The sequence below is a fragment of the Tenrec ecaudatus genome, chromosome 2, assembly GCF_050624435.1.
Source record: "Tenrec ecaudatus isolate mTenEca1 chromosome 2, mTenEca1.hap1, whole genome shotgun sequence".
Taxonomy (NCBI): Eukaryota; Metazoa; Chordata; class Mammalia; order Afrosoricida; family Tenrecidae; genus Tenrec; species Tenrec ecaudatus.
This window is the reverse complement of record NC_134531.1, coordinates 95,123,146-95,149,164: the sequence shown is the minus strand read 5'-3', so window position 1 is coordinate 95,149,164 and position 26,019 is coordinate 95,123,146. Positions and strand designations below refer to the sequence as shown.

Here is a 26,019-nt window from a genome sequence, read left to right as displayed (position 1 = left end):
GATGTCTTTCTCCAGGGGCTGGTCTCTCCCAATGACATGCCCAAAATATGTCAGACAAAGTCTTGCCATCCTTACTTCTAAGGAACATCTGGCCTTACTTCTTCCAAGACAGATCGATTTGTCCTGTTAGCAGTCTGTGGTACTTTCAATACGCCCCAGTACAATAATTCTTCTTTGGTCTTCTTAATTCAATAGCCGACTTTCATATGCATGTGAGGCAATGGAGAATAAATACCATGGCTTGGATCAGCTTCCCCTCGCTGGGACATCACTGGGACCATGTGCCTGCCTCCAGGAGCAGTCCACGGGGGCCACTGGGGCCTGAGAATGGTCAGTGCCCTACCATATTTGGGTCCACGTGACTGCACTCACTGGACTGTGATTTGCCTGTTTCCTGCTTCACCTATCAGCATCAGCTCCGTGAGTCTGAAGAGGCCCTGGCTTGTATTGGACTTAGGGCCTTGAGTTAGACTGCCTTCTTGAAGTACAATTGCTTCTTAATATAAAGTTCTTTCTTATACATAGATGAGTCTCATTGGATTTGTCCCTCCAGCCTAACACAGTTTGGTGTAATAGTATGATACTAAAACATTAAAATCGAGGTTACAAAAATGCTAGAACACTCACGAAGAGTCGGGCAACGTTCAGAAACAGGTTGTGGCGCTGGTTATGCAATTGTGGTGAATATAGTCAGAAAACAAACACCAAACCCACTGTGTCCAGTTGATTCAGACATGCAGTGGCCCTACCGGGCAGAGGAGACCTGCCTCACACCATTTCTGAGCAGGAAGCCTTTTGAAAGTCAACCGTCCCATCTTTCTCCTGGGAGTGGGGTGGGGGGGTGACTGGTGGCATTGGACCACCAACCTTTGGGGTCACAGCTGGGACTGTAACTATTCTGCCACCAGGACTTCTGGGTGAATATCACAGAATTGTACCCTTAAACATGTTTAAAGTCACAAATTTGGGGGTACAGATATTTACTATATCAATATTTTAAAGAAGAGATTTTTTAAAAAGTTCCTTATCATTTGTATTGATGGATCAAATATATTTCTATGAAAAAGGCCTAGAGCAGCAGTTCTCAACTTGTGGGTTCAGACCCCTTTGGGGGTCAAATGACCCTTTCACAGGGGTCGCCCGATTCAAAATGACAGTGATGAAGTAGCAACGAAAATAATGTTATGGTTGGGGGGTCACTACAACATGAGGAACTGTAGGAAAAGGTCTGCGGCATTGGGAAGGTTGAGAGCCACTGTCTACAGGGCTCTGTGCACTGCCCAGGCAGGACATCCATCCACAGCGAGCCCTCCGACGGCCTGAGGGGAGTGGACACAATGGGAGAACGAGCGGGGAGAGCACGGGCCTGCTCAGAACACTGACCCTTTCAGAAATGTAAGCGGCCAGAAGGAAGGAGCTGGGCCTTTCTTTCCGAGGCCCACACCTGTGAGGAAGGGCCCCGGGGCTACCTGTCGGACTGCTCACAGCAAGTCAGCAGATTGAAACCACTAAGCGCTCCACAGGAGCAGAGGCGGCTTTCTATTACAGCACAGAGTCGGTTCCACGTGAAGAGCTGGTGTCTGGGACACCCGCAGGGGCAGTTCTTCCCTGTCCTATAGGGCAGCTATAAGTCAGCGTTGAATTGATGGCGGTGCGTGTGGCCTCACAAAGTACATTTCCAGAGAGTTGGCCTCGCTTGTTTCCAGACGAGGTCCAGTTCTTCGTCAGACTCAAGTTTTGGAACCGTTGTGACTGTGATTACGCTGGATTAGCTGAACTGTATAAGGGCCGTCGATGGCCCCGAGTGAGTGGCAGTACAATGTTGAAAAGGGAAAGGGCCCGTGAACTTAGAAGATGCTCAGAGGTCACACGGTGGACCACCGTGATTCTCGACTTCAAACATTTTCCCGATACAGTAAGACATACCACCACAGGAAGCTTTGAAAACATGCATGCAGGCCACCACGCGTTCCTCCCCACCTGTGACTCAACACTTATTTCTGAAAGTAAATCAAGACTGAAGGAGTATATGACTAAGTTGAGACTAAACATCTCTATTAATCCCTCCTCGTAGCTTGTCCAAAGCATGTGAGATAAGGTCTTCCTGTCAGGAAAGATTGCAATCCGAGGCTTGATGCAGTGGCTACAGCAGTGGGCGCAAACCTAGCAATTGTGAGGACGGAGCAGCCCGGGCAGGGTTTCGTTCAGCTGTGCACAGGCTGGGCCACTGTGAGTGACAATGACCTGAAGACACCTAGTGCTTCCTAGTAGGAATGGACCAGGCTCCCGTTACCCTGTCTGGAACCACCCGTGTGCTCGTTTTAGGACCGCCCCATATTCAAATAACCTGCTAAGGGTCCGAAGTGAGAGCCGAAAGAAACAAACTCACTGCCGTCGAGTGCGTTTTGATGCACAGCAACCCGACAGGACAGGGTCTCCAAGGCAGCCTCACTTTCCTCTCGCTGAGCAGCTGCTGGATTCAAACTGCTGACCTTGCGGTTAGGCACTCAATGCATAGCCCACTAATAGCTCACTAAGCCGCCAAACCTCCTTAAGGGTCACGATCTAGTTGGAAAAAGATTCACACCCACAATTCTACCTCCTTAAAAAAGGAATGCACAAAAGCCCTAAGACTAAGTTAGCTGGCCATAGAAATTACGGTGAGGCCACGGAAGCATGATTTAGGCCAAAGTTCCTAACCAAGATCAGCGAGTTATATTTAATTAATAGGACCCTGAGGCCCTGCTCCCTTATGCGACATGTTGTGCATTCTGGACAGCATATGCCTGTGCCTACAGACCCATTTTGGAGGGCATGAGCTGCTAATGAACAGAGCTCGGATGAGATTAGTTCTGACCTCAGTAGAGGGTGTGAATCGGACCACATTGGTTGGATGGTTATCTTCGTTACTAGTACTTCCAATGGGTGTAAGGAATCCTAGACTACAGCTGAGAAGAGAAAGAAACCGGTTCATGGAGTGGCCTGGGGAAAGCTGGCTGCTTAAGATTAGCAGGGGGTCAATGCCTACTGGAAAGATCTTGCCAGAATCCTCGGGTCATATGTGTGTAAATAAGAGACAGTCCAGGGATGGAGACACGGTGATTACATTTGAGTGAAATTTGATTGCACCAGGTTAACTCCCATCCACCAGTCTGTCTCTGCATGGGTTTGGTTAGAAGGCGGAGGAAGATACTGAAAGAATCTACTTGTGAATAATTGGGAGCAAGAGTCCCTGAAATGCCATCCTGCTGCATATGAGTCCATGGAGAAGCAGAGGGTGTAAGCTCATCAGCTGCAGGAGCCAGGAGTGGCGTGTGTCCTCTGGACTCAGCATCTGGCTGAACCCTGCCTGACCTTCAGACTTTGGGTTCAACCGCACCTACCACCACGTAAGACATTTCCTCAAATGTTCATGCGTTCTGTGGGGCACCAGAGCAATTCACAGAACCCTGCACAGTGGGGGATATGCTCAAGGGACAAGTGGGGACTACGTGGAGCAGATTAGCCTCTTGTGAGACTTGGACTTTTGAGACTTTTTCAATCGCCAACTCCTTGAGAGTAAATTGTTATTAATTCTTACCCCCCCAAAATCAACACCACAGTCATAATACAAGAAGAGGCGCCAAATAGTTCATGGGGGAAAAAAAAGTCATGATCTTTGAATCCATTTTCCTGCCAACTTTTTTGGAGCCCCTGCTTTACTACTTCAAAAACAAAAACTTTAACAAGAGTCGTTTGTGTGTGTGTGTGTGTGTGTGTGTTTCTTTCTGTTTTACAAGATTAAACGCCACCACAGACTCCAGAGCGGTTACCTTGGCTTTCTTGAGCAGGTCCACTATATCCAGGCTCGTGGAGGCCAGTTCTCGGCTCGGCATGCTCTGGAGCTGTGTGATTATGAACAGCTCACAGATGTGCTGCAGTCTGGACACTTGGTACATCTCAGCACAGATCAGGAGACACATGGCCTGGAAAATGCCGACTGGAAAGAGAAAGAACATAGGCACTAAGTCGTTTTACAACCTTAAAGAAATGCTGGCCATACCATCAAATGGAGGAGAAGTCCTGAAGGAATCAGCATTCTTACGCCATGACTCTATTTGCAGAAAAAGCAATGTAAACCTTTACACCGAGAAGTTAATCTTTTTCTATTTTCAACTCTTGAGATAGGGGAATTCTACAATCGCCCTTAATAATCAGTTCCAGGGCTGCTGACTAAACCTTCTTGTTAGCTAAACTCAAACCCTTTGATGCTTCTTCTGGCTTGAGTGCCCAGATTTGTGTTTTTGACACTTCCTTAGAAATCTGATTTTTAATGTAACTCCTATTTCTTAGCAAGCCAGAAACGCCATACATTCTTCTGTAGCTACTGAACCTGGAACACTAGCACTGGATGGATGAGCCTGCTCTCTGTGGTTCTCTTACTGCATAGGCTCTGGGCTGCAACCTCACTGCTGAATTCTTATTTTCACTCACATCCCACCCACCACCCACTCCCAACACCTTTGAATCAATTTTTCAAGCGTGCTTTGTCCTGTGATTACTTTTGCTTTTCTGAGCATTTTTACCTAATTGGAAAGCAAAATGGAAAATTATCTTCAATGTCTCTAGGGAGAAGATGATTAAGAAGCCAAGTTTCCCTATGAATTCAAATCTGGTCAAATTTAACTTCAACGTACACAATGTCCAGTATGGAAATCATTTCTTTCTAAGCAGTAAGCCTTAATTTCAATAGAAACCAATAACTTCGTTTTTCATAAGGAGCCCTGGTGGGGTTATTGTAGTGGGCTGTAAGTTGGCTGCTGACTGCAAGGCAAACAGTGCAAAGCCACCAGCCACAGGGACCGCTCTACTCTTTCCTGTAGTGATGCTATGTGTGAGACGCAACCTGAGCACAGGGAGTTTGCTTTGTTTTTCCCCCTCAATTTTTAAAAAGTAAATATGGTATCTTAGTTTACATCCTTGACAGTTCATGATTGTAATCAACTCCAAAATACTATATGACTAGGGGTAAGCCCAGAAATGACTCTATTGAAATACAAATGTCTTGTTTAGTAAGTTCTGAAAACGTTCACCAGGTGACTCATGATTTGATGAAGACAAGAGACTTCACTACCAAATGTAGGGAGAGTTCAAATCTCAACGTAAAACTGTGAACCCGAAGAGAGATATGGTCTCAAATGAGTGTTTTCTACATGTGCTGAGGAGCTTGGCAGGTTCTGTAATCAAGGTCTATCTCTTGGGGCTGAGTGGTGTTCTAATTGTGTTTGTAGTGGGAGCCATCTGGTGGCCAAAGGAGGAAGAAACTCCCTCACTTGCCCCTGTGAGTTCTGAGACTGCAACTGTACAGGAGGAGAAAGCCCGTCTTTCCCCCATAGAGTGGCAGGTAGCTTCGAATTGCCAGCCTTGAGGATCACAGCCAAACTCATAACCAATATACCACCAGGCTCCTGGCACAGGTGGAAGGGTGAAGACTGGAAACAGAGGGAGGGCTTCCGTGACTGCCTCCCAAGGCTCCAGGCCTACAGAAAGGATTCTGCAGTCTTCCAGGTACCTCTAGCCCTGGTGGCATAGCTATTACACATTGGACTACAACCCCCAAGGTCAATAGTTTGAAACCCCCAGCTGCTCCTAAGGAAAAAGATAGAACTCTTTACTCCCATAAAGGGCTCATCCCAACTCACAGGGGCACTTCGAATCGGCCCTATAGGGTTGCTGTTATCAACCTGATTGCAGTGAGTTTGCTTTTGATTGACCAGATGTGCTCAACTTTGTCGGTACCAAGGAGGGTTACTTTATATCAGTAATACAAGGAGAATAACATCTGGCCCCAGAAAACATTGTAGAATAAGCCACACTGAGGTAGGCTGTTGAAAAATATCCTATACCTTCTGGGACACGGGGACAGGGGAGTCTGGAGAGAGGCACGGGAGTGGGTGAATGTCTCAGGATACTCCAAGTCTTAAAAATCCCAGTATCAGCTCCATAAAAGCATGCATCACCCCCCTACTTCCACCTCCCTCTTGGAAGAGAGCCCTTTGATCTAACCTGTAGGGTTGGGCTCATTATTTGTTACCAAAAGCAGCCTACAACCTATGGGGTACCTACAATGGCCATCACGTCACTGCGATGATGCTCGTCAGAAAGCCCACAGGGACTCTCTGCCTGCTCGCCTCCATGAGCTGACTGAAGATTCACTGCTGTGCCAATCCCACCACACACTGCTCGGCACAGCCCACGGTCCCAATTGTGATAAAACGTAGCCGATTTGGCAGAAAAACAATTAAACAAAACAAGTGAAAAGAAAAGAATGAATTCCGAGATACAACTTATACTTTCTCACCTGGGCAACAAGAGTCGGTGTACAGGTACTCTAAAAATGAGAGGAACGTCTCTTTGGAAACACCGTACACTGGAATCAACACACTCTTTGCTTCCATGTAATTACCATTAAACATGGCTGCCATCACTTCACAACGGGCCACCAGGATGGCCCTGTGGGCTGGCACCGTTGCACCTGCAAGAGCCAAAAGAGAAACAGTGGTAACCAGCAGCTAAGTATGATACTTAGTGTGCTTCTTCTAGCCAGTTTCCCTCTCCTTAGGCAGAAAAACTCTCTCAAACTCTCTGCCATCGAGTCAACGCTGACTCACAGCAACCCCCGTGGGTTTCTGAGACGGTAACTGTTTATGGGAGTAGAGAGTCCAATCTTTCTCCTATGGAGCTGCTGGTGGTTTCAAACTGCCGACCATGTGGATCACAGCCCAATACGTAACTACTACACCACCCAGAGCTCTATGGACAAAACAAGACTAAATTATAGATAAGTGAGACCAAACCCAACTTGGAAGGAAATGCTAACGTTTTGGTTTTTAAAGGAAAAAGGAGAGTTCAAAAGTTGATGTTGACACCAACACTTTACAACTATTGGTTACTGAGTTGGTATTTCCTGAAAATAGAGGGACTCGGGTAACATATTTGTGCTTCATGTTTTTATAGTGAAACATTTTCCCTTTCCAACTGGCTTAAAATAATACCACCCCGCCAGCCCATGTGCCTTCCCAGGAAACACCCTCACCCTTCTTGGTCATGCTCAGAGCAGAGTTCTTGCCAGGCTTCCTCTTCTTAGTAACAGAAAACTAAAATGCAAACTACTCTAGACAGAAGTGGTCCATCGGTCACAGCAGGAAGGACAAGAGGGTTCTCTTGAATCTTGCGGAGTCATGAAGAGCATTTCAGAACTTAGGGAAAATTTGGAAGGACAGGACCACAGTACCCATGCTGCCTCCCTAGGGGACCTCTCTCTCCCACACAAACCGTATCAGCTTCTGAGAGAGCTAGAGCTATTTTGAATGTAAACGGCCCCTCGGCCTATCCTGTTCACTGAAGCTCGTTAAACTGAGGCTCTGTGTGGGACACTAACACTGAGGGAATAAGACAAGGACTATATCCCTAACTGATGACAGAGGGGATCTGGAAGACTGGTATTCCACTGTAGCAAAGCCTCCACTTTGGTAACTTAGAGGTCAAGTCCAAGTACATTATCCTGCTTTAAATCTTCCCACAGATTCTTCCCTTAACAGCTGTGCTGCCCTAAAATGAGCACACAGCTGATTTTTCTCCCTATGGAAGCAGACATCCTTTTGCTGTCTCCTCCTGCCATGTCACCCAGCCCCCTGGCACCTCCCCCAATGTAGGTATTCCGTTTCCTTGCCTATGAGCTCAGGGACCTTAACGTAGAATGCACCCACCTGGTGACATATGGAACTACTGAATGTGAACGTCTACGGCTCCCTATACATGTCCCAACATAATAAAGGCTCTCTCTCTCTCTCTCTCTCTCTCTCTCTCTCTCTCTCTCTCTCTCCCTCTCCCTCTCCCTCTCCCTCTCCCAGTTCCATGTGGACCCTCCAGAGGAGCTGAGGCAGGCATGCTGCCATAAGATGCATTGAGCCCTTGGTTTATTCTCTCTCCTGTCTTTCCTAGCCTCTACGATGTACTATGCACTTCACATAGGACCGCTGTACAATTGCGCCTATGGGCCCTTTGCTCGCCGGTGGCTGGCTGCCTCGGACACGCTAGTTACAGCTTGGTAAGTTCCCCAGGATGGCTCCAAAGCAGGAGACAGGAGGGCAGGGTGCTAGCCACTGGGACCGCCTCAGGAAACCACGAGTCCACACTGTGAGCCTTCCGTTCAGGCTAGAATTGCTCAATAGATCTTTATTGACCACCCACCAGGTGGGGCATTAAAGAGACAAAGAGGAGGGCACTTTGGGGCAGGCAAAGGTGCTAGTGTGGTAGAAAATCCCACTGGCAGTCTGAGAGATGGAGCTCACACTCTTCCAGAAAGCCACTCTCTGAGGTGCCGGAGGGCTCACTTACACATCCCTAAAACAGCCTATCAAGGGCAGGAATCATTCTCTAAAGTACTCACAATGGAGTGCTCCATTCCCTTTAAGCCCAAGCAAGGCATTTCCTGGCTTAGGAAGGAAGAAAAGAGTTCTTTCTTCAAAGCCACTCACCCCCCCAGGATCCACAAGCAAGCACTAGCTGATTGAGCCATTTCCGCTTACACCTGTGATTAGCCCAAGCACACCGCTCATGAGCAATCCCACCCACTAGCAGGATCCCTGCCTCGCCTCGCAGCAGCTCGCCTCCTCGCCTGCCCTGGCGCTCACATGCACTGTTACAGCGCCCATCGGGGGACCGGTTTCCACGTGAACTGTGCCAGCCCTCCTCGCTACGTGATCTGCATGGGGGGCTTCAAGGAGTTCTTGAAACAAATAATCGCGGTATCTTTTCATTCTATTTTTTCATGAACTTTGGGGCGCCTCCTCGTACGTGGTGATTAACAAGCAAGTCAAATAAGTAAACATTTGACTTATAATGTTAAGGTTTTTCAAATATTAAACAGGGTAACATGAAAAAAAGAAAAGGAGGGAAAATTACAAATAGATTTTAAGCAACCTAAATAGCCTATCATTTGAATATAGAGAAGAAAAAAAACCCATCGGCTATAGGATAGGACGGGGGCATGGAATTTTAGAAGTAAGCTTGACAGTTGAACTGAGCTGTCCAGTTAGTTACTGTGCTTACAGAGCACCAGCCAAACCCTCCACGCCCTGAGTATTTTCAAATCTTTTTCAGGCTTGCAATTTAGTTTGAAAAGCCCTGATACGTTCAGCTAAGTCACAGCCTTCTCCACCTGGGGGTCAAATGACCCTTTCACAGGAGCCGCCCGAGTCATAACAGTAGCAACATTGCAGTGATGAAGTAGCAATGAAAATAATTTTATGGTTGGAGTCACCACAACATGAGGAACTGTAGGAAAGGTTGACAACAGCTGGGCTCAGAGAACACCAGCTTCAATTTTCCACCTTTCCAGGCTGCTGTTTTGGTGTTGTGGGCATTTGATTATGAAGCTGTACGATACCTCAGTATAGTCGTGTTTTTAAACACCATATATAAAAATATGCTGAATCAAGAAAATGGCGTGGTGATATACCAGTCAGCAATAGGATACAGCTGCAGAATTCCTTCGGGAGAAAGTCATACTTTTGCTTTTTTTTTTGTATAATTAAATTCAACATCAGGTTCCACAAGATACCTCCACAAGACATCAATTTTCTAGTTAAAAGATAAACATGTACTTTGAAAATGTCAAGGCCCCAAATGATCCTTTCTTCCTTCCTTCCTTTGCTGTTAGAGTTTGAAGAACATTTTTATAAGGGAGAGAACTATAAGTGAGACAAAAATATACAATCCCCGCCCCCAATTTTGTAGTCATTGCTTAATCGTCAAAGATCTTTGTTTTTGCTGTAGCCTAAAATTAGTCATACCTTCTTCAAACTGCATTTCAGCTTCAACAATAAGATGGCTAATTGTTTTCTACTGAAAACTGGATAGTTTCCTAGCTCGAGAGAGATTTGAAAGAGATACAACATGAGTAATCAGGACAGAGCTGTGATTCCTCCAGAGAGCTTTTGTTACTTAATGCAAACGGATACAAAGAAGCTGAAGATGGCAAGGAAAATGTACAGCTGTTTCAAGGCTATTAAAGAAGTTTTGGGTCCCATGTCTACTTCCGTTAGTTGCTAGGACATTTTAGGAGGATTTGATTGTGTACCTGGTTTCAGTAAGGAAGAATACCGTGATCAAACAGCATTGGCACAGAGTGGACTCTACACTACAGGCCCCCGCTAGTCCTGTATGGGCTCCATGTCCATCCTGTGATAAACTGTATGAAGAAAAACTTCATATCCCTATTTTACAGGTGAGGAACAAAGTGTCAGAACCAGAAAGTAACTCCCCCAGACCACTGCAGTAACACTGCCTCAAAGCAGTGACTACAACCAAGTCTTTCTATCCAAGGCTCCCTTCCCCACCCTCTCATCTGGCTGTCGCCTCAGCCCTTCAGCCGTGACCTAGCCAGAGTCTATTCTCGGTCATATTTCATTGAGTCTCTCAGAAGGTTGAGTCATATTGATGCTAAAAATAGAAGTGAAGTTATTACATACAATATCAACTTTACTATTGTCACGTGAGTAGAAAATTATGTTTATATGTATAATTAATTTTAAGCTATTCTAATTACTTTATATAACTTTATATTAAGAACAAAGTGGCAGCTCAATCTGAATTATGTCACAAATGTAAATATTTAAAGATGTATATTTGGCATTATAAATATTTTAGGTAAAGAATTTAAATTGCAAGGTCTTCTGAAAATTCCATTGTAACTTTAAAAAGCAAGTTTTATATTTAAGATTTAAGAAAGGTTGTCATCTAATTATTACTCTGAGAGTCAATCTTAAGTTCAATATAAATACATTTGAGATATATTAATGCTCTTTCCCCATCAGAAAGTTAGAAAGATGTTCACAATTATAACAGCTATTTAATTTACAGCGCAAAAAAGACATGAGCCAATTTTCCAGAGTGACATTGAAGGCTGGCTGCAACTGAAGCCCAAGAGCCTTAAATGTTGCCCCCTGGGAGGCAGCAATAGGACCTAACCTAACAGCACATTTCTTTGCCAGGTGCAAAGTAAAGCCTCAGTGGAGAACTGAATCAACTGTTTCCAAACTCGTGTTCCAACACAGCAAAGTTTGAGAACTGACTATACTTTTCCCATAATGGAAAACCAAATAATTGCTTCTAAGGTTCCAAAATGACTCTTATAGCTTCATTTTTCACAGACTTCAAATCACTATGGAGGTTTGTAGTCTTCTCGCTTATCGCTTTACCATCGAGCTGTTTCTGATTCATCCAAATTAGCCATCACCTTCCAACCTCTTCGATGGTCAGGATTCTTTATTTCCTAGTTAACGAGTTCCCACCTTGTTGGGCTGGGTTGACTAGAAAAACACATTCATAGGTACTCATATGTGTTTAAGAAAGAGCTTTATATCAAAGGGTAATTGTATATTAAGAAAACACCCCAGCCCAGGTCAAGTCCATAAGCCCAATATCAGTCCAGATGTCTGAAACCAGTCTATAATTTTCTCTTCAGACTCACACAACACGTGCAATGACGCCAAATACTGGAAGATCACAGGCCAGTGGGTGGAAAGTCTTGTGGATCCAGTGACAGAAGAAGCATCTCAGTGCTGGCGTGGGTTTCCATGTGGCTCCTCCAGCTCCCATCAGCGTAGCTCCATATGGCTTGTCGTCAGGAATACCAAGCAGAGTGTGTGTGTGTGTGTGTGTGTGTGTGTGTGTTCCACCTCCAGGAAGAACAATAGGAGTTCCCAGAATCCTCAGGTAAAGACCATGCCCACACAGAGGCCTCACTATGACCTGACTGACAGGTCAGACTCCACTCGTCTGTAAGTTGGCATGAATAAGGTAACTACCACAACACCTTTCACTATATTGGCTGCTTTAATCACTTTTTTTTTTCAAAAATCTTGAGTAAACTTGATCATGCTGGATCGAGCTTGATACTTGGTCAGTTGACCTCCCTCTTGACCCAACCTGAACATGCTCTAGGCGCAAGTATTTCTTGTTTGTTCCATGACAAAAATTTCTTCCCTGGCTTTTTAAATATTGATGTAATAGTGGTCTTTTCTTTCTTACTCATTATTTGTATGTTTATCTTTATATTATTTTATCCTTGCCATTTAAAAAATTATTTCTGTTGGGTTTCCCAGTTTGTGAAGCACAGACGGAGTAGCTGTGCAGAGACAATAACTGATGCAATGGTTATTGGGGACATAGCAGGGGAGAGATAGAGAGGGTGAAGGGATTTGGGGAGCAAACTGAATGTGGGGTGTGGGGGAGAACTAGAACCGATTGTGATTATGTGTATACAACTTATTTTAAAGGTGATTTTAAATAAAACCTTGATAATGTGGTCTTAACCATGTAGTCAGCTGCTAAATCAGACAAGCAACAACCTGATTCATATTCCACAATGATTTCTCTCCTTTTCAAATTTTTCAATTTCTTTCTTTCTTTAACTGTATCATTAATAGGCTTTTCAAAATATGTGCTGTACAGATAAGTTGAATTTGTGGCTGATGCACGTCTCAGAGAGAAAATATTTGCCGCTGTCTGCCAAATGCTACCTTGAGTTCTGGCCTTGGGCTTCGAGTTTGATTGATTTGGGGCAGAAAGAAGACTGGGAACACCTCGCAGCCTCCCCTCTTCTCCTTTTGAGCCCACGCACCAACGCTCTGGTGGCGTAGCAGTTACACAGTGGGCTGCTAACAGTAAGCTTAGCAGTTTGAAATCACCAGTGCTTCTAAGGAGAAAGATGGGGCTTTCTACTCCCATACAGAGTTACAGTCTTGGAATCACTTACTTTCTTTAGAAGCTTTACGGCTGGTATCATGAACTTTCTTTGGAACGACCATGGTGATGATATTTTACACCAGGGGTCCTCAACCTTCTTTAACAGGGGGCCAGTTCACTGTCCCTCAGCCCCTTTGGAGGGCTGGACGATAGTTTAAAAAAACTATGAACAAATTCCTATGCACACTGCACATATCTTATTTTGAAGTAAAAACACAAAATGGGGCAAAAACACCCGGCGGGCTGGATAAATGTCCTCAGCGAGCTGCATGTGGCCTGCGGGCCGTAGTTTGAGGACCCGTTTTACACAAATAAAGCACATACACATTAAAAAAAGCACAACAGCGAATGTTTTAACACACTAACATAAGCACCATACGTCGTCTGAGCAAGGGGGGCCACTTAGACTGAGCGTCGTCCCTTTGTGTCCAAGGCGACATGAGACACATGTCTCGTAGGTTTGTCAAGTGGCATTTCATTCGACTATCGAGCAAAGTTACAAACACTAAGCAGATTTCTTTTTTATCTTAGCTGTTATGAATAGTGGAAAGTTCGAGCTTGGAGGCTTTAGACTACCGAGGTATTATTGTGTAAATTTTGCAGGTGTTAAAATTTAAAATAGTGTATAGCAGAGAACACACTTTAACTGTGAACGGAACTAAAGTTATGACTCAGTCATTCGGAGGATCACGTTAAACTTTTCAGTCATATGTGCTAAATATTCTCTGGACTAGTCTTTGAGTTAGAGAGGTCTGGGTGCAAATGGCTGTTTCCTTATCTCTGGGTAAGGGGTCCAGGTGGTAGAGCTGGTTACAGGTTGGGCTTCAACCTGCAGGGTCCAAAGTTCAAAACCACCAGCGGCTTCAGTTACAGTCTCAGAAATTCTCAGGGTTAGTTCCAGCCTGGCCTATGGGGTCACTATGAGTCAGTATTGACTCAATGGCAGAGAGTTTGGTTTGGTTTACTTCTGGGTGACTATACTGTGACATGGAAATAGTTACTTGACCTCTCCTCAACTGTTGGAATGACAATACCGAGCAGGGGGCAGTTGAGGCACCTGAGCTTGATGGACATGCATCATCCCTAGCAGAACTGCAGCCAGCACATAGGTGCTATTATCCTTCATCTAAGAGTGTCTTGATACTAAAACTTCAATGGCTTAGTGCAGAGTTGGCTTTTATGAACACGGCTTAAGTGTTAAAAACAAGCGGCTCTACCAAATTTGCAAGAAAAAATTATATAAGCATACATAATGCTGACAGAGGCTTACTTAGTAAAACAACCACCCTTGAGACACCACCAATGGGCATTAGTACAGTATTTCTGAGCATAAACAATTTAATAGCAAATAACTTAATTGCCTGCATTTAGATGTTCAAAGAGAATCTTGGTGGCATAGTGGTTATGTGTTGGGCTGCAAACCACAAGGTAATGAGTTCAAAACTACTAGCTGCTCCACAGGAGACAGATGGGGCTTTCCACTTCCATAAAGAGTGACAGTCTCAGAAACTCACAGCAGCAGTTCCACTCTGTCCTGCAGGGTCCCTATGAGTCGACATCAGCTCAACGGCAGGGACCTGAGTGAGAGATGTTCAAACCCTTTGCCTAAGTATCTAGCACAAGGAAGTAATTCTAATTTCAGAATGAGAAAATGACAGATCTTTAATACAGCTAAATTTTTGTAATACTGAAAAAGTAGAAAACATCTAAATTCATGTCCAAACAGAAAAACAGGACATAACTACATATGACATTATACGTAATGCTATTAAAGGTTTTAACGCCATGCAAAATCTTGTGGCACATGTTTAAAAACAAGATACACAATTGGATACTCTTTCTTACCTACCCCTATTCTTAAACAGAAGAAAAATGACTACGGGGAAATGTGTTAAAATGTCAATAGTGATTATTATTGGAGAGCAGAGTATGAGTGGACTTGTGTGCATCTTTATGTGCTATCAATCTTTTGAATACATTTGTTTATGATCTTGCATGGGTGTCTTTATGTATTATCGGATTCTCCTTATACTTTAAAAGGTCCAGCAATTACGCCATTTTTTCTAATCAGAACACCCCATATCATTCTTGAAAAATAGCTACTGCAAAAAAAAAATAGCTACTGCTCACAATGCTCTACAGAGTCTTCTATTTTTAAAATACCTTTTAAAACTTTCTTTTACATTTATAAACCTAACAGACATATCTTCTATAAATGGTATCATTCTGCACACACTATTATTATGTAACAATCACATCTGACTTTCAAAATCAGAAGAATATAGTTTCATGACTATCAAACTATTTGATACTTTGGGAGAGCTATCGACTAGTGATTCTCTCTACGTCCTCCCGCCTCTAGCATGCCTCTGGCTTTTCCACTCCCCTATACTTCTGGAATTGGAAGAATTCCAGAAGATCATCAGAGACCTGCCCTGGTAACCTGGACCTGCCGCCACAGGGCCGGAGTGACCACACTGACATGAATAAAAACACCCCCAACTTTCTAGCAAGACAACTCCTATCTTATCCTCAACTTCTCCCAACTCAGAATTTCTCCCTAGTATTGGCATTACTACCTACTGGGCAGGAGGAATCAGAGAAGGGAGGCTATTAACAACCAAAACAGACTTTAGAATCTATATGATTCATCTCCTTTGGCCAGTGAGCAGTCAGGAAGTCCAGGAATGGGAACTGCCTTTTGCCCAGGGACTCAAGTTGAAATGCAAAGCCAAGGCAGGAGCGAAGAATGTAGGCTCAAAACAGAAAACACTGTGGCCTTCTGTAACACTACTCCCGCTTCCCTGGCTCCTCATCCCACCACATTCCTGCTACTCTGTCCCTGACTCCCCGAGGCCCTTCCTTTTTGAGATGGGAGGCTATCAGGGTGCCCTACAGCTGCTGCTAGGCACACAAATAGCTCTTTCTTCTTGACCCCAGTCACCCTCGTAGGTGGGGGAGTGGGAACAGGTCCTGGCAAGAGTCAGAGGCAGAATAATGGCAGAAAAGGAAGCGAGTGAGTGAAATTATTCTCTGCTTACCTCTTCTCACTATAACTTGGTGTCTTCAGAGGCTGCACACTCCCTCTGACATCTTTTCAGTGGGCGGCACCGGCATATTGTTTGGGGCAATGCTTTTTCGCATCAATTATTATTGTTGTATGCCAGCAACTGGATATCCACCCGTCCAAAAAAACAAACCAAGCCCATTGCCATGGAGTTGATTCCAACTCAAAGTGCCTCTGTACAGGAATTCTGAAGCTGTCAGTCTCTCTGGGCATCAAGCTTCCATTTTCTCCTGCAGACCGAACGGCTGGTCGGTTTGAGCTGATGCCCCCGTGGCTGGCAGTCCAGTGCCTAGCCAGGGGCATTGCGTTTACACAAAGTATTATTGCTGCATACCATCCAATGCATTTCCGTTCTTTTTTTTTTTTCCTGACTGCCATTGAGTCGATTCTAATTTACAGCGACTCTAATGGCAGAGTGGATTATAAGTTCAAAACCACCAGTCCCATCTGCAGGAGAAGATGAGGCTTTCAGCTTTCTACTAAAGATGTATATGCCTGGAAACCCACAGGGGCTGTTCTCCTGTTTTATAGAGTCACCAAGAGTCAGAATTTCCACACCTACCAAACTAGACATGCCTCTTATGTCAACTAAAAGCAAGCAGGGACAGCTGAGAGGACGGCACGAACCAAGCAGTTTTGTCCAGGAGTACACAGGGTCACATCGAGTCAGGGTCAACTGGACAAGAACAACAGAGCTTTGCTGTCTACAAGGCCACTAGCCATCTTTGATCTAAATTGGGATGTGCTGTTTGAGTAAAATACACACTGCATTGCAAAGATTTAGAATGAAAAAAATATGTACCTTGTTAGTGATCTTGAATTGTTAATGATATTGAAGACATGCTGAAATAATACTTGAGATGTATTGGGTTAAATAAAAGATAAAATAAAAAATTTAAAGAAAATATGACAGCCATGTCATAATGCAGCAAGAAAGACAAGGTGGGACAGGAGACGATCCCTACATCAGTAGCTTCTAGTAGCATCACACATTTATGCAGGGTCCCCGAGAAACATGGCTCTCAAACTTTGCCACCTCGGTAGCGCCTCTGGCAGAAAAACAACCGTCTCTCATGTTAGGACTCTTTATAAGGCAATGTCTATGTTGGAGAGCATTTGTGCATGAGTTGTTGGTCCTCAGGATCAACGGATCACTAAGTCAACAATACAACTGACCCTCGGGCAATATGGGTTTGAACTGCAGGGGCCGCATATACCTGGTGAGCTCAACAGGTGATCTGTGTGATGTGCAGTATCTCACCTGAGTAGTCTGTCTTTCCAGTTAGGGGAGATGGAAAGGTGAGACGCTTGCAGTTCCTGGAGAGACAACAACATATCCTTTCACGGAAATGATTCGTCTCACTCAGCAGCAGGTTAAGCAGTCGCTCGTGAGCTCGCCGCCATGTTGTTGCTGCTGTATTGTTGACTCAGCTCGGACTCACAGCACCCTGTGCCCCACAGGACCACCCACTGCCCGCTCCTGCACCAGCTCACAGTGGGCGTCATTGGAGCCTATTACTGCAGCCACTATGCTAATGGCTCTTGTCAAGGGCGTCCTTTTAGGTTGACCTTCCCCTTTTGACTTCAACAGCAACCAGGAAAAGGAACCCACGTGTGAATGAGCCCAAACACGTGCGTTTCAAGAGTCAACTGTAATCATTTACTAAACAAGGCCTTGTTATAGGAACTGTGAAGAACACAGAAATGTAAGGACATAGCGCCTTTCTTCAATGGTCGTTCTAAGTTTCCTTGTGAGATCAGTAAATCGGGTTCCCTTCTTCTAGTTAAGCTTCAAAAACACACGCATGAAGGATGTCATTAATCTTCTGAGATAATCCCACAAAAATTTGTCTCTAAATGATGATGATGAAGAGTGAGGAACACTCAAATCACCCTTCAACGTCCCTCGGGCAAAAGGAAGGAGAGCTAGAACATGATTCTGATTCACGAAGTGGGTACTTAATCAACTATATGGATTGGACCTTATTTACAGAAAATACTATGTCAGGAAATAATGTGGAAGAAGTGAATCAGCCCAGGCCAAAGAACCAGTAGCTGGCAGTGTTTATTCTTAGCATCATCCAGGCAGGTCAAAGGTGATTCATCTCATCAATAAGAACACTGTAGTTTATCATACAGTCGAAGACACTCAACAGAACTCACCATGGCCCAAATAAACACCACTAGAAAATGCAAACAGCCACTAAAAAATGCATACAATCTTCAGAATCCTCTTTTTCACCTCTGGTTATGAACATCAGTGCCCTAGATTATCAGATATATTCCTGAGTGAGCAATCAGGTGAACATTTAGCCACTAACTTCAAGGCTGACTGTTCAAATCCACCTAGAGGCACATCTGAAAAAATGCCTGGCTCTCTGCTGGCCACAGGGAACCCAGTGGGAAACAGATCCACACTGAAATGCAGGGGTGGCCATGAGTCATAAACAGTGTGGTGGCAAGAGGGTTTTGTTTCGTTTTCTTGACTATTGCCAGGAATGCTTGCCTTCCCTCTATGCCCATCTCCCTGAGCCTGCTCAGTGGGAATCTAAACAACCCCCAACACCATCATGGCCAGGGCCAGAGCTCAGGGCCCAGGGAGAGTTCCTTATCTGAAAAGCAGCATTGGGCTTTGCCTGTGGCACCTGCAACTTCTGTTGGGAACACATACCTCAGTGCTGTCTTTCTAGATGCAAGGGGGGAGGGGAGGGTGTTGTTTTTCCTGAATTAATTTTGGAAAGAGAGATCATCTAATTTGCGGATCACATTTATTCTTGCCATGCATGTGGTTTTTTCTATTTGAATGTGAAGCTTATTAGATGATTTGTAAAAGAAAAATCATCACTGTTTTTCTTGGATGAACAGAATATACCACGCATTTTTACTAAATACCACCATTCACAGGGCTGTTTCTCTAAGAAGCTAGTCAAGGGATTCTGAAATCACCCAGAGCCTTGGCCCTGACAAGGCGTGGTCTACTTTCAATGAATAATTTATGCGAGCTGGTGTTAGAAAAACAAGTTGGAGTTTTATTCAAGCAACTAGTAAATCAGGCTGTAAAAATATTAGGGACTAATTCAGAGGCCATTTTGGCTGGTGGGGGCAGCGGGTGTTCTAAAATGGCAAAAGGATTATGTGGTCTGTATTTCCCTCTTAGCTTCGTTTGTCGCTGCAACCTAAATTAATGTAGTTAGAAAAGTCCCCCTCACAAAATGCAGTTAGCCTCAGCTGCGGCTCTTCAGGCAGGCTCTGGGGAATTGTTCACACTGCCTATGCTGCTCAAAAGCAGGCAGGATGGAGTGAGACGTCACCTGAAAGATTCAGGAACGCTGAGCGTCTCCGCCGATGTCCTGGACTAAAAGCTAGACCCCCCTCTCTAGTGAGTCAACAAAAACATCCTGAGACGGGCTTACGCCTTAAAGAACATCATTCTGTTGTTTGCCTGCTCCCGTCAATGGTGGTTTCCCATAGTTACCCTGAAACAGATGTTAATGTCAAACGTCAGCATGTGGCTCCCCAAAGTGTAAATCCCAGAGACGGGTATATATGCCCTGTGTCTGATTTCAAACAGGGCACCGCTGCTTTCCTATCGTCTTCCTGTGGGATTACCTTCTAAAAAAACCTCTTTCTTCCTCTGACTTGGAGTAAATCGACTACGAAGCTCTAGTAAAATACCTGCATTTCAAACCTTTCATACATGTGTGTGTGTGCACATATATACATGCACATACATACACATACCATTCATAGATATACATGAGTCATGGTGATGTATCGGCTATGTGTTGGGCTGCCATCCACATGGTCAGCAGTTCGAAACCACCAACAGCTCCAAAGGAGAAAGTCAACTTTCTACTCCTGTAAACAGTCTGGAAAACCCACAGGGGGTCGCTATGAGACATCACTGACTTGATGACAATGAACTTGGTTTGGTTTTACACACACACAAGCGCACGCTTGCGCGTCAAAGTCACTATTCCTGTCCCGTTCTCAAAGGTCCAGGCTCAGAGTGCACACAGTGCTAACAGAGCTTTGTTGAAGGCACTTTGGGGAATTTTCCACTTCACCGTTTGCTTCAGCAAGTGACCAACATTAGATACAAAATGAATCTCTCTGGGTGAGATTTGCCAATGTAAACTGACTGTTAGCAGCCATACATTTCTACCAGTCAGAATTCCCCTTCCCTCTTGGCTCGGCTGAAGCTCTATACAGTTAGTTTGGAAACAACTCGTTCAATCCTAATTGCATAATTGAAGGTATCTATCTGACAAGTCCTTTGTAAGGTTTTGCTTTTAATGTCCCGAAATGGGAAAATCGCCCAGGAGCGTAGTTAGCAATGGGCATTAGAAGGCTTCACCTGGGTTAAAATGAGGCCGCATTCTTCTCCGTCCAGAAAAGCGGCTGTGAGCACAACGCTCGGTGTGGCGGCGAAGACACACAGGACTGGGGCCGGCTCCAGGCCAGGCAGGAGGAGACCGAATAACATCAACTGGTGGTACTGATGCGAAAAGCTGGACTCTTGGTTGTAGCCCAGAAGTTTGGTGCTCCAAACCTACCCATGGCTCCACGGGGTAAAACCGAACCACATCCCTGCCAGGGCCATTCCCGCTGCCAGTGATGCCACGCTGAGCTCTAGTGGGGTAACAGGTTGTGTGCTGAGCTGCCAACAACGGGGTCAGTGGTTCGAGCCCACTAACTGTGAGACAGGTGAGGCTTTCTACTCCCGTCAAGATTTAAAGGAACCCCAAAGGGGCAGTTCTACCCTGGCCTATAGTCCAAACCCACTTGTTGATCGTCATTTTGGGGTTTTGCAGTGGGGTTCTAGGGCAGAGTGGAGCTGCTCCTTCGGGTTTCCACGGCTATAATCTTCATGGGAGTAAAGTCTTACTGTTCTCCTGCAAGGGCTGGTCGAATCTTAAGTAGCTGATTAAGCAGTTAGGCAGCACAATGCTTAATTCACGGTGCCACCAGGCTTCCTTGCAATCTGATCACACCCTGAAAAGTCCTGTGGGGAGTTCTACTCTGCCCACTGGACCCATCTGGGTCAAGAGTGACACAACGGCTCTCCACAGTAACAAAGTGATTTTATGAGGGCTGGTTTCAGACCAGTAAAAAAACTAGGATCTTTAAGAAATAAACAATCAAAGACATATAACGGTATAATACAGACTAGCCCAAACTCATTGGACCTCAAAAGCTAATGAAGTATATGATAAAATAATTATATCTTCATTTTCTGGAAAATCGTGTTGAGGTTCAGGAATGTTAACCTACATAGGACACAGAGAATAAGCTTTCTTTCCCCCAAAGTATCCAAAGCTGCAGTAGAAATTGAGGACACAAAGTAAGAGCTAAAACCGCGTAAAAGGGCTCTTCAACAGCTGACCCGTACCTTGTATTTCAAAGACAACATCCGCGAGCATAGGCTTATTAAGGAAAAACTTGAGGGAAGTGTTGTAGAACCAAAGAGGTTTTCTGGCTTGATAGGTCTTGCAATTCCTCAGGCAGTTAATCTACAAGTAAAAACAAAAGAAAACAAGGTGTGAGGTTGTACAGCATGCCTGAAGAATCTACATGAGCTGTTAGAGAATATGCAAAACGGTGATAAATTTCTAAAGAAATAATGAGTACGCTCTGGCAAGTCTGATCATAGCTTCCAGAGAAACTTACTCTCAAGACTGGTATCTGGTTTAGCCCACAGTGAGAGGCAGCAGGAGCAGGTGCACAGGTACAGATAAGCGGTAAGAGCTCACGACACGCTGAATCCAGGAACAAGAATGGGAGTAGCGATACCAAGAGGGTGGGGGAAAGTTGGGGAGAAGAGGGGAGAAAGGGGAAACCGATCGCAATGATGGACATATAACATCTGCCCCGCCCTCCCATAGGGGACAAACATCCAGAAACCATGGGGGGAGGGAGACAGCGGTTGGTGTAAGATATGAAAATAATTTATAATTTATCAGGGGTCATGAAGGTGGGAGGGGGGAGGGAGGGAGGAAAAAACAAGGAGCTGATACCAAAGGCTCAAATAGAAAGTAAATGTTTAGAAAATGATGGTGGCAACATATGTACAAATATGCTTGATACAATTGATGTATGGATTGTTATAAGAGATGCAAAAGCCCCCAATAAAATAATCTTTTAATAACGATATTAAAAGAATGATATCTGCTCCCTGTTAATAAGCAACACTGCACTTACTCAGTGTTGACCATGTGAAAGTCAATCACTACAGCTGGTGAGTTATATGGGCCCGAATCCCTACAAGTCTTTGTTTTCTGGGAAAGAGCCCATACCAGTCCAACCTTATATGAATGCCAAGTAAAACATGTTTTCATGTGTCATCTGCCATTTTGGTCACTAATTAAGGATAGACGGAAACGTTTAATGTGTAATTTTTTAAATGACATAACAGAATTTGTATTCTTTTCTATCACATCATATCCCATTACTGCTAACTAGCTCAGGATTTTCTCCCCAAAGCATGGATATAAAAATACTTGAGTGACAGACTGGTTCATCTCCATTTTTATATCCCATGTCACAATCCTAAATACCTTCCCCACTACTCGTAAGAGACTATCGGATCTATGAAAGGATCCCTGGATCTCTCACTTGAAATGTCAGAACATCTCTTCACTGGGCAAACCCTCTCCATCCATCCTCTCACACCTGCTTAGTTCAGCTGGCAGCTGCCAGCAACATGGTCTCCGTCTCCTGGTTCTCCCCACCATTTCTTGGCTTCCCATTCAGAGCTGGGGGCTTTGTCCTTTCTGTGCTCCTCAGTCCCACTTCTATCCCCTACCATGGACGTTTCAGACATCTGTTTGTTCTAACTCCAGAAGCTGAGGGTCATTCCCCCTTTCCTTCCCCTCCGCTCACTTCCCTGCTGAACTTCAGAGCCTCAGCTCCAATGAAAGCCCTGGGCCTATTTGGCTAGCTCTGGAACACAGCCCATTTTATCTCTAAGAAATCATCTAATATACAAACTCAGCGGGAATGAGAGTGAATAGAATTTACATGCAAACCAACATCCAAACGCACTGCCAGTGAATTGACTTCGACTTGTGGAGGCCTTAGAGGAAAAGGGCCACTGGGTCAACCGGAGTCAAAGTGACTCAGCAGGTCTCCACAATCGCAAAGAGCCTGGCGAGGGCTGGTTCACCCACAGGTACAACTGCCCCTGTGGGTTTCTGCGACGAACCATCCACAGGAGTGGAGAGCCCCATCTCTCTCCCATGTACACACACACAGACACACCCACACACAGAGCCAACATGTATGTGTATTTCCATATAGTCCCCACTTGGGATCCATCCACTGTGGACACATAGGGGGACACTTTATATCGTAGAGAAGAGGGAAATGCACTACCCCTGCACAAGGGGCACAAAACACACCCGAGCAACGCGGGAGTGAAGCAGCCTGTGTTAAGTCGTGGTACTGTGAAAGGATGATTCAGTCCAAGGAAACGACAAGGGCACTACCGCGCCACCAAAAATGCACAGCTGGGCTACTGCTGTGTGTCCATCCGCTTCACTGTGTCGCAACAAGACAAGGACGACGTCCCTTTAGTCCGTGTTTCCATACTCAAACATACGCCCCTCCCAAATAAAGAATAGTCAGGAATCACCATTAAAACCTAATGTTTAACATTTTTAAAAGATCAGTCTGAAGCTATTACTAACTTAGACTTCAGAACTACAAAAGTCATTTGTGAAAACTTAAAAGATTAATCACTTTTTAAAATTCCAGGCAGTCTTCTAGTTACAAATGAATTCTGTAAGTCTGCCTTTAAATGCAATTCGTACCTAAGTGAGAAGTAAGGTGTTCATCTTATGTTGGTCCGTTAAGTGTCTATCTTAGTGTTGAGAGTGCTTCCAAATGCTCGGGGAAACCCAGTGTCTCTTCATTCCACTTACCCATGAACTTTTGGACGCCTCCTTGTACGCAGGGTACAGGACACCCTTCTATCCATTAAAACACACACACACACACACACACACACACACACACACACACAAGAAATAGTTCCAGATACACTAAAGCATAATAAACACAGTAATAATTAAAATGTTTTGATGCCAAGTACCACCCATTTATTCGTGAACCATTGTATGTACCTCAAATTTCTAACATAATAGACTTTACAGGAGTTAATGTGTAACAATTATGTTATACATTAAACCATAGTTTTATGGTTTTTAAAGTCTGTTATATGGTTTCTTATCTTACAATGTAATAAATCTACTTTCAAGGCCTTTACAAAGCTCCATGCAAGTTTAGTTACTAGCATTTTAATGTGCAGAAGTTTGGGACCTTATGTATTTTTCAAAACACTTGATTCTACTTTGAAACTTTGAACCTCGAGGAGAAAAAAATCTTACCTTACCCCTGGTTAAATAGATCATTTCTCAGAACCCTTGAACAAGGAGCACACTGTCTTGCTGCCGAAGGCTATTTGGAGAGGGGAAAAGGCATCCCCTCTAATTAGGTGAACCCCAACTCTACAAAGCAGAGGAGCCCCTGTGGTGCAGAGGAGCATGTGTGGGGCTGCTACCGGCAAGGTCAGCAGCTCAAAGCCCCCTGTCGCTCCCTGGGAGAAGGCTGAGGCTTTCACTCCTAGATAAACAGTTACAGTTTGGGAAACCCACAGGGTCTTTCTACTCTGTCCTGTAGGGTCGCCACGAGCTGGCATGGAGACCAGGGCAGTGCGCTTGGTTTAGTTCTGCTCTTGCCGGAAGAGGCTCTGGTGGCATTGCTGGGTACGCGCAGAACTGCCGACCAGAGTCTGAGGTTCACATATACCAGCTGCTCAGGGGGAGACAGATGCAGTGATCTGCTCCCCTAAATCCACTCAATGACAGCGAGTTCTGTTTTGTTGTTGGGTTTTTGGTATAGACTGTATGTTCTTGGAGCTACAAGAGGACGGAATCCACAAATGAACACTTTAAAGATATAAGCCAATGGTTCTCAGCATTCCTAATGCCGTGACCCTTTAAATGCAGCATCTTGTGTTGTGGTGACCCCCCAAACCATAAAATTGTTTTTGTTGCTACTTCATAATTTTAATTTTGCTACTTTTATGAATCAGGTGAACCCTGTGAATGGATCATTCAACCCTCAATGGGGCCATGACCCACAGGTTGAGAACCACTTATATAAGTCATGATGATTTTAATTCTTACAAAATTAAAATCTAAGATAGTGAAAAATATAATATCTTAATGCTAACATATTTAAATGGCAAAAATACATTAAAGAAAATGTTTCCACCACTCAATATTGTGTTATTCAGAGCTTATCAGTTATAATTCAGAGAAAGCCAAGCTAAACTAATTTATAATAAAAAAACTTACCTTGCCTGGTGTTTTTAAAATACATTTAACTTTCTCAATTACATCGGAAACATCTCCACAATCTTTCAACTTCTTTCTGATATCTTCTTCCAATTCTTCCCATTGAAAAGCACCTGTAAACAAATTAATGTGTGTTAAATTTGTCTCTTTAGCAATAAGCAAGAAAAAGAAAACCTCTACTAGCTAACAATGTTTCCTTTTCCTTGGTATTTTCTTTTACTCTTTCTTTATTAGGCACATAGCCTTGTAATTAGGCTAAAGTGTCAATGGCTCTTATCCCTGCCAGGTTGTTTCTCAAGGCACGAAGCCTTGCTCTCGGAAGAGCCTCTGCCTCTCTGTAATAGGGAAGGAACAGCAGCGGCGGCGGCCAGTATAGGAGCTGACATTACATATGGTCCACCACCCAAGTTAGGTATTTGCCCTGGATAAGAGTCCAGATGTGGTCTCTTCCACAGCTGATTTAAACCATACTAATCGTGGAAGGAAGGAGCTTTGGTCGCATCATGGTTACATAATGTTGGGCTGCTAATCCAAAGGTCAGCAGTTTGAAACTACCAGCCACTCAGAGGGAGAAAAGGGGGTTTTCAACTCCCATGGAGTTCCAGTCTCAAAAACCCGCAAAGGCAGTTCTATCTTGTCCTGTAGCATCACTAAGAGTCGGGAACAACTCGATGGCAGTGATTTGATTTTTTAGTAATCATGGAACGAAGGAGCCTGGGTAAGTGAGGGACCACTAGGTCGGCAGTTCATACCCACCAGAAACTCCATGGAGTGAAGAGGAGGCTCAGTGTGCCCATAAAG

At 44.5% G+C, this 26,019-nt stretch overlaps 1 protein-coding gene across 2 annotated transcripts in view; it reads right to left on the bottom strand.

The window, feature by feature from the left end:
- Positions 1-26,019, bottom strand: part of RHOBTB3 (Rho related BTB domain containing 3) — a 79,061-nt gene that overhangs the window by 15,034 nt on the left and 38,008 nt on the right. For both annotated transcript variants that reach the window (XM_075541297.1, XM_075541296.1), the window contains exons 7-10: positions 25,219-25,331; positions 21,252-21,372; positions 6,341-6,514; positions 3,813-3,979 (exon numbers count right to left, since the gene is read on the bottom strand). In XM_075541297.1, the coding sequence (XP_075397412.1) occupies positions 3,813-3,979; positions 6,341-6,514; positions 21,252-21,372; positions 25,219-25,331 (575 nt within the window). The remainder of the gene's footprint in view (positions 1-3,812; positions 3,980-6,340; positions 6,515-21,251; positions 21,373-25,218; positions 25,332-26,019) is intronic.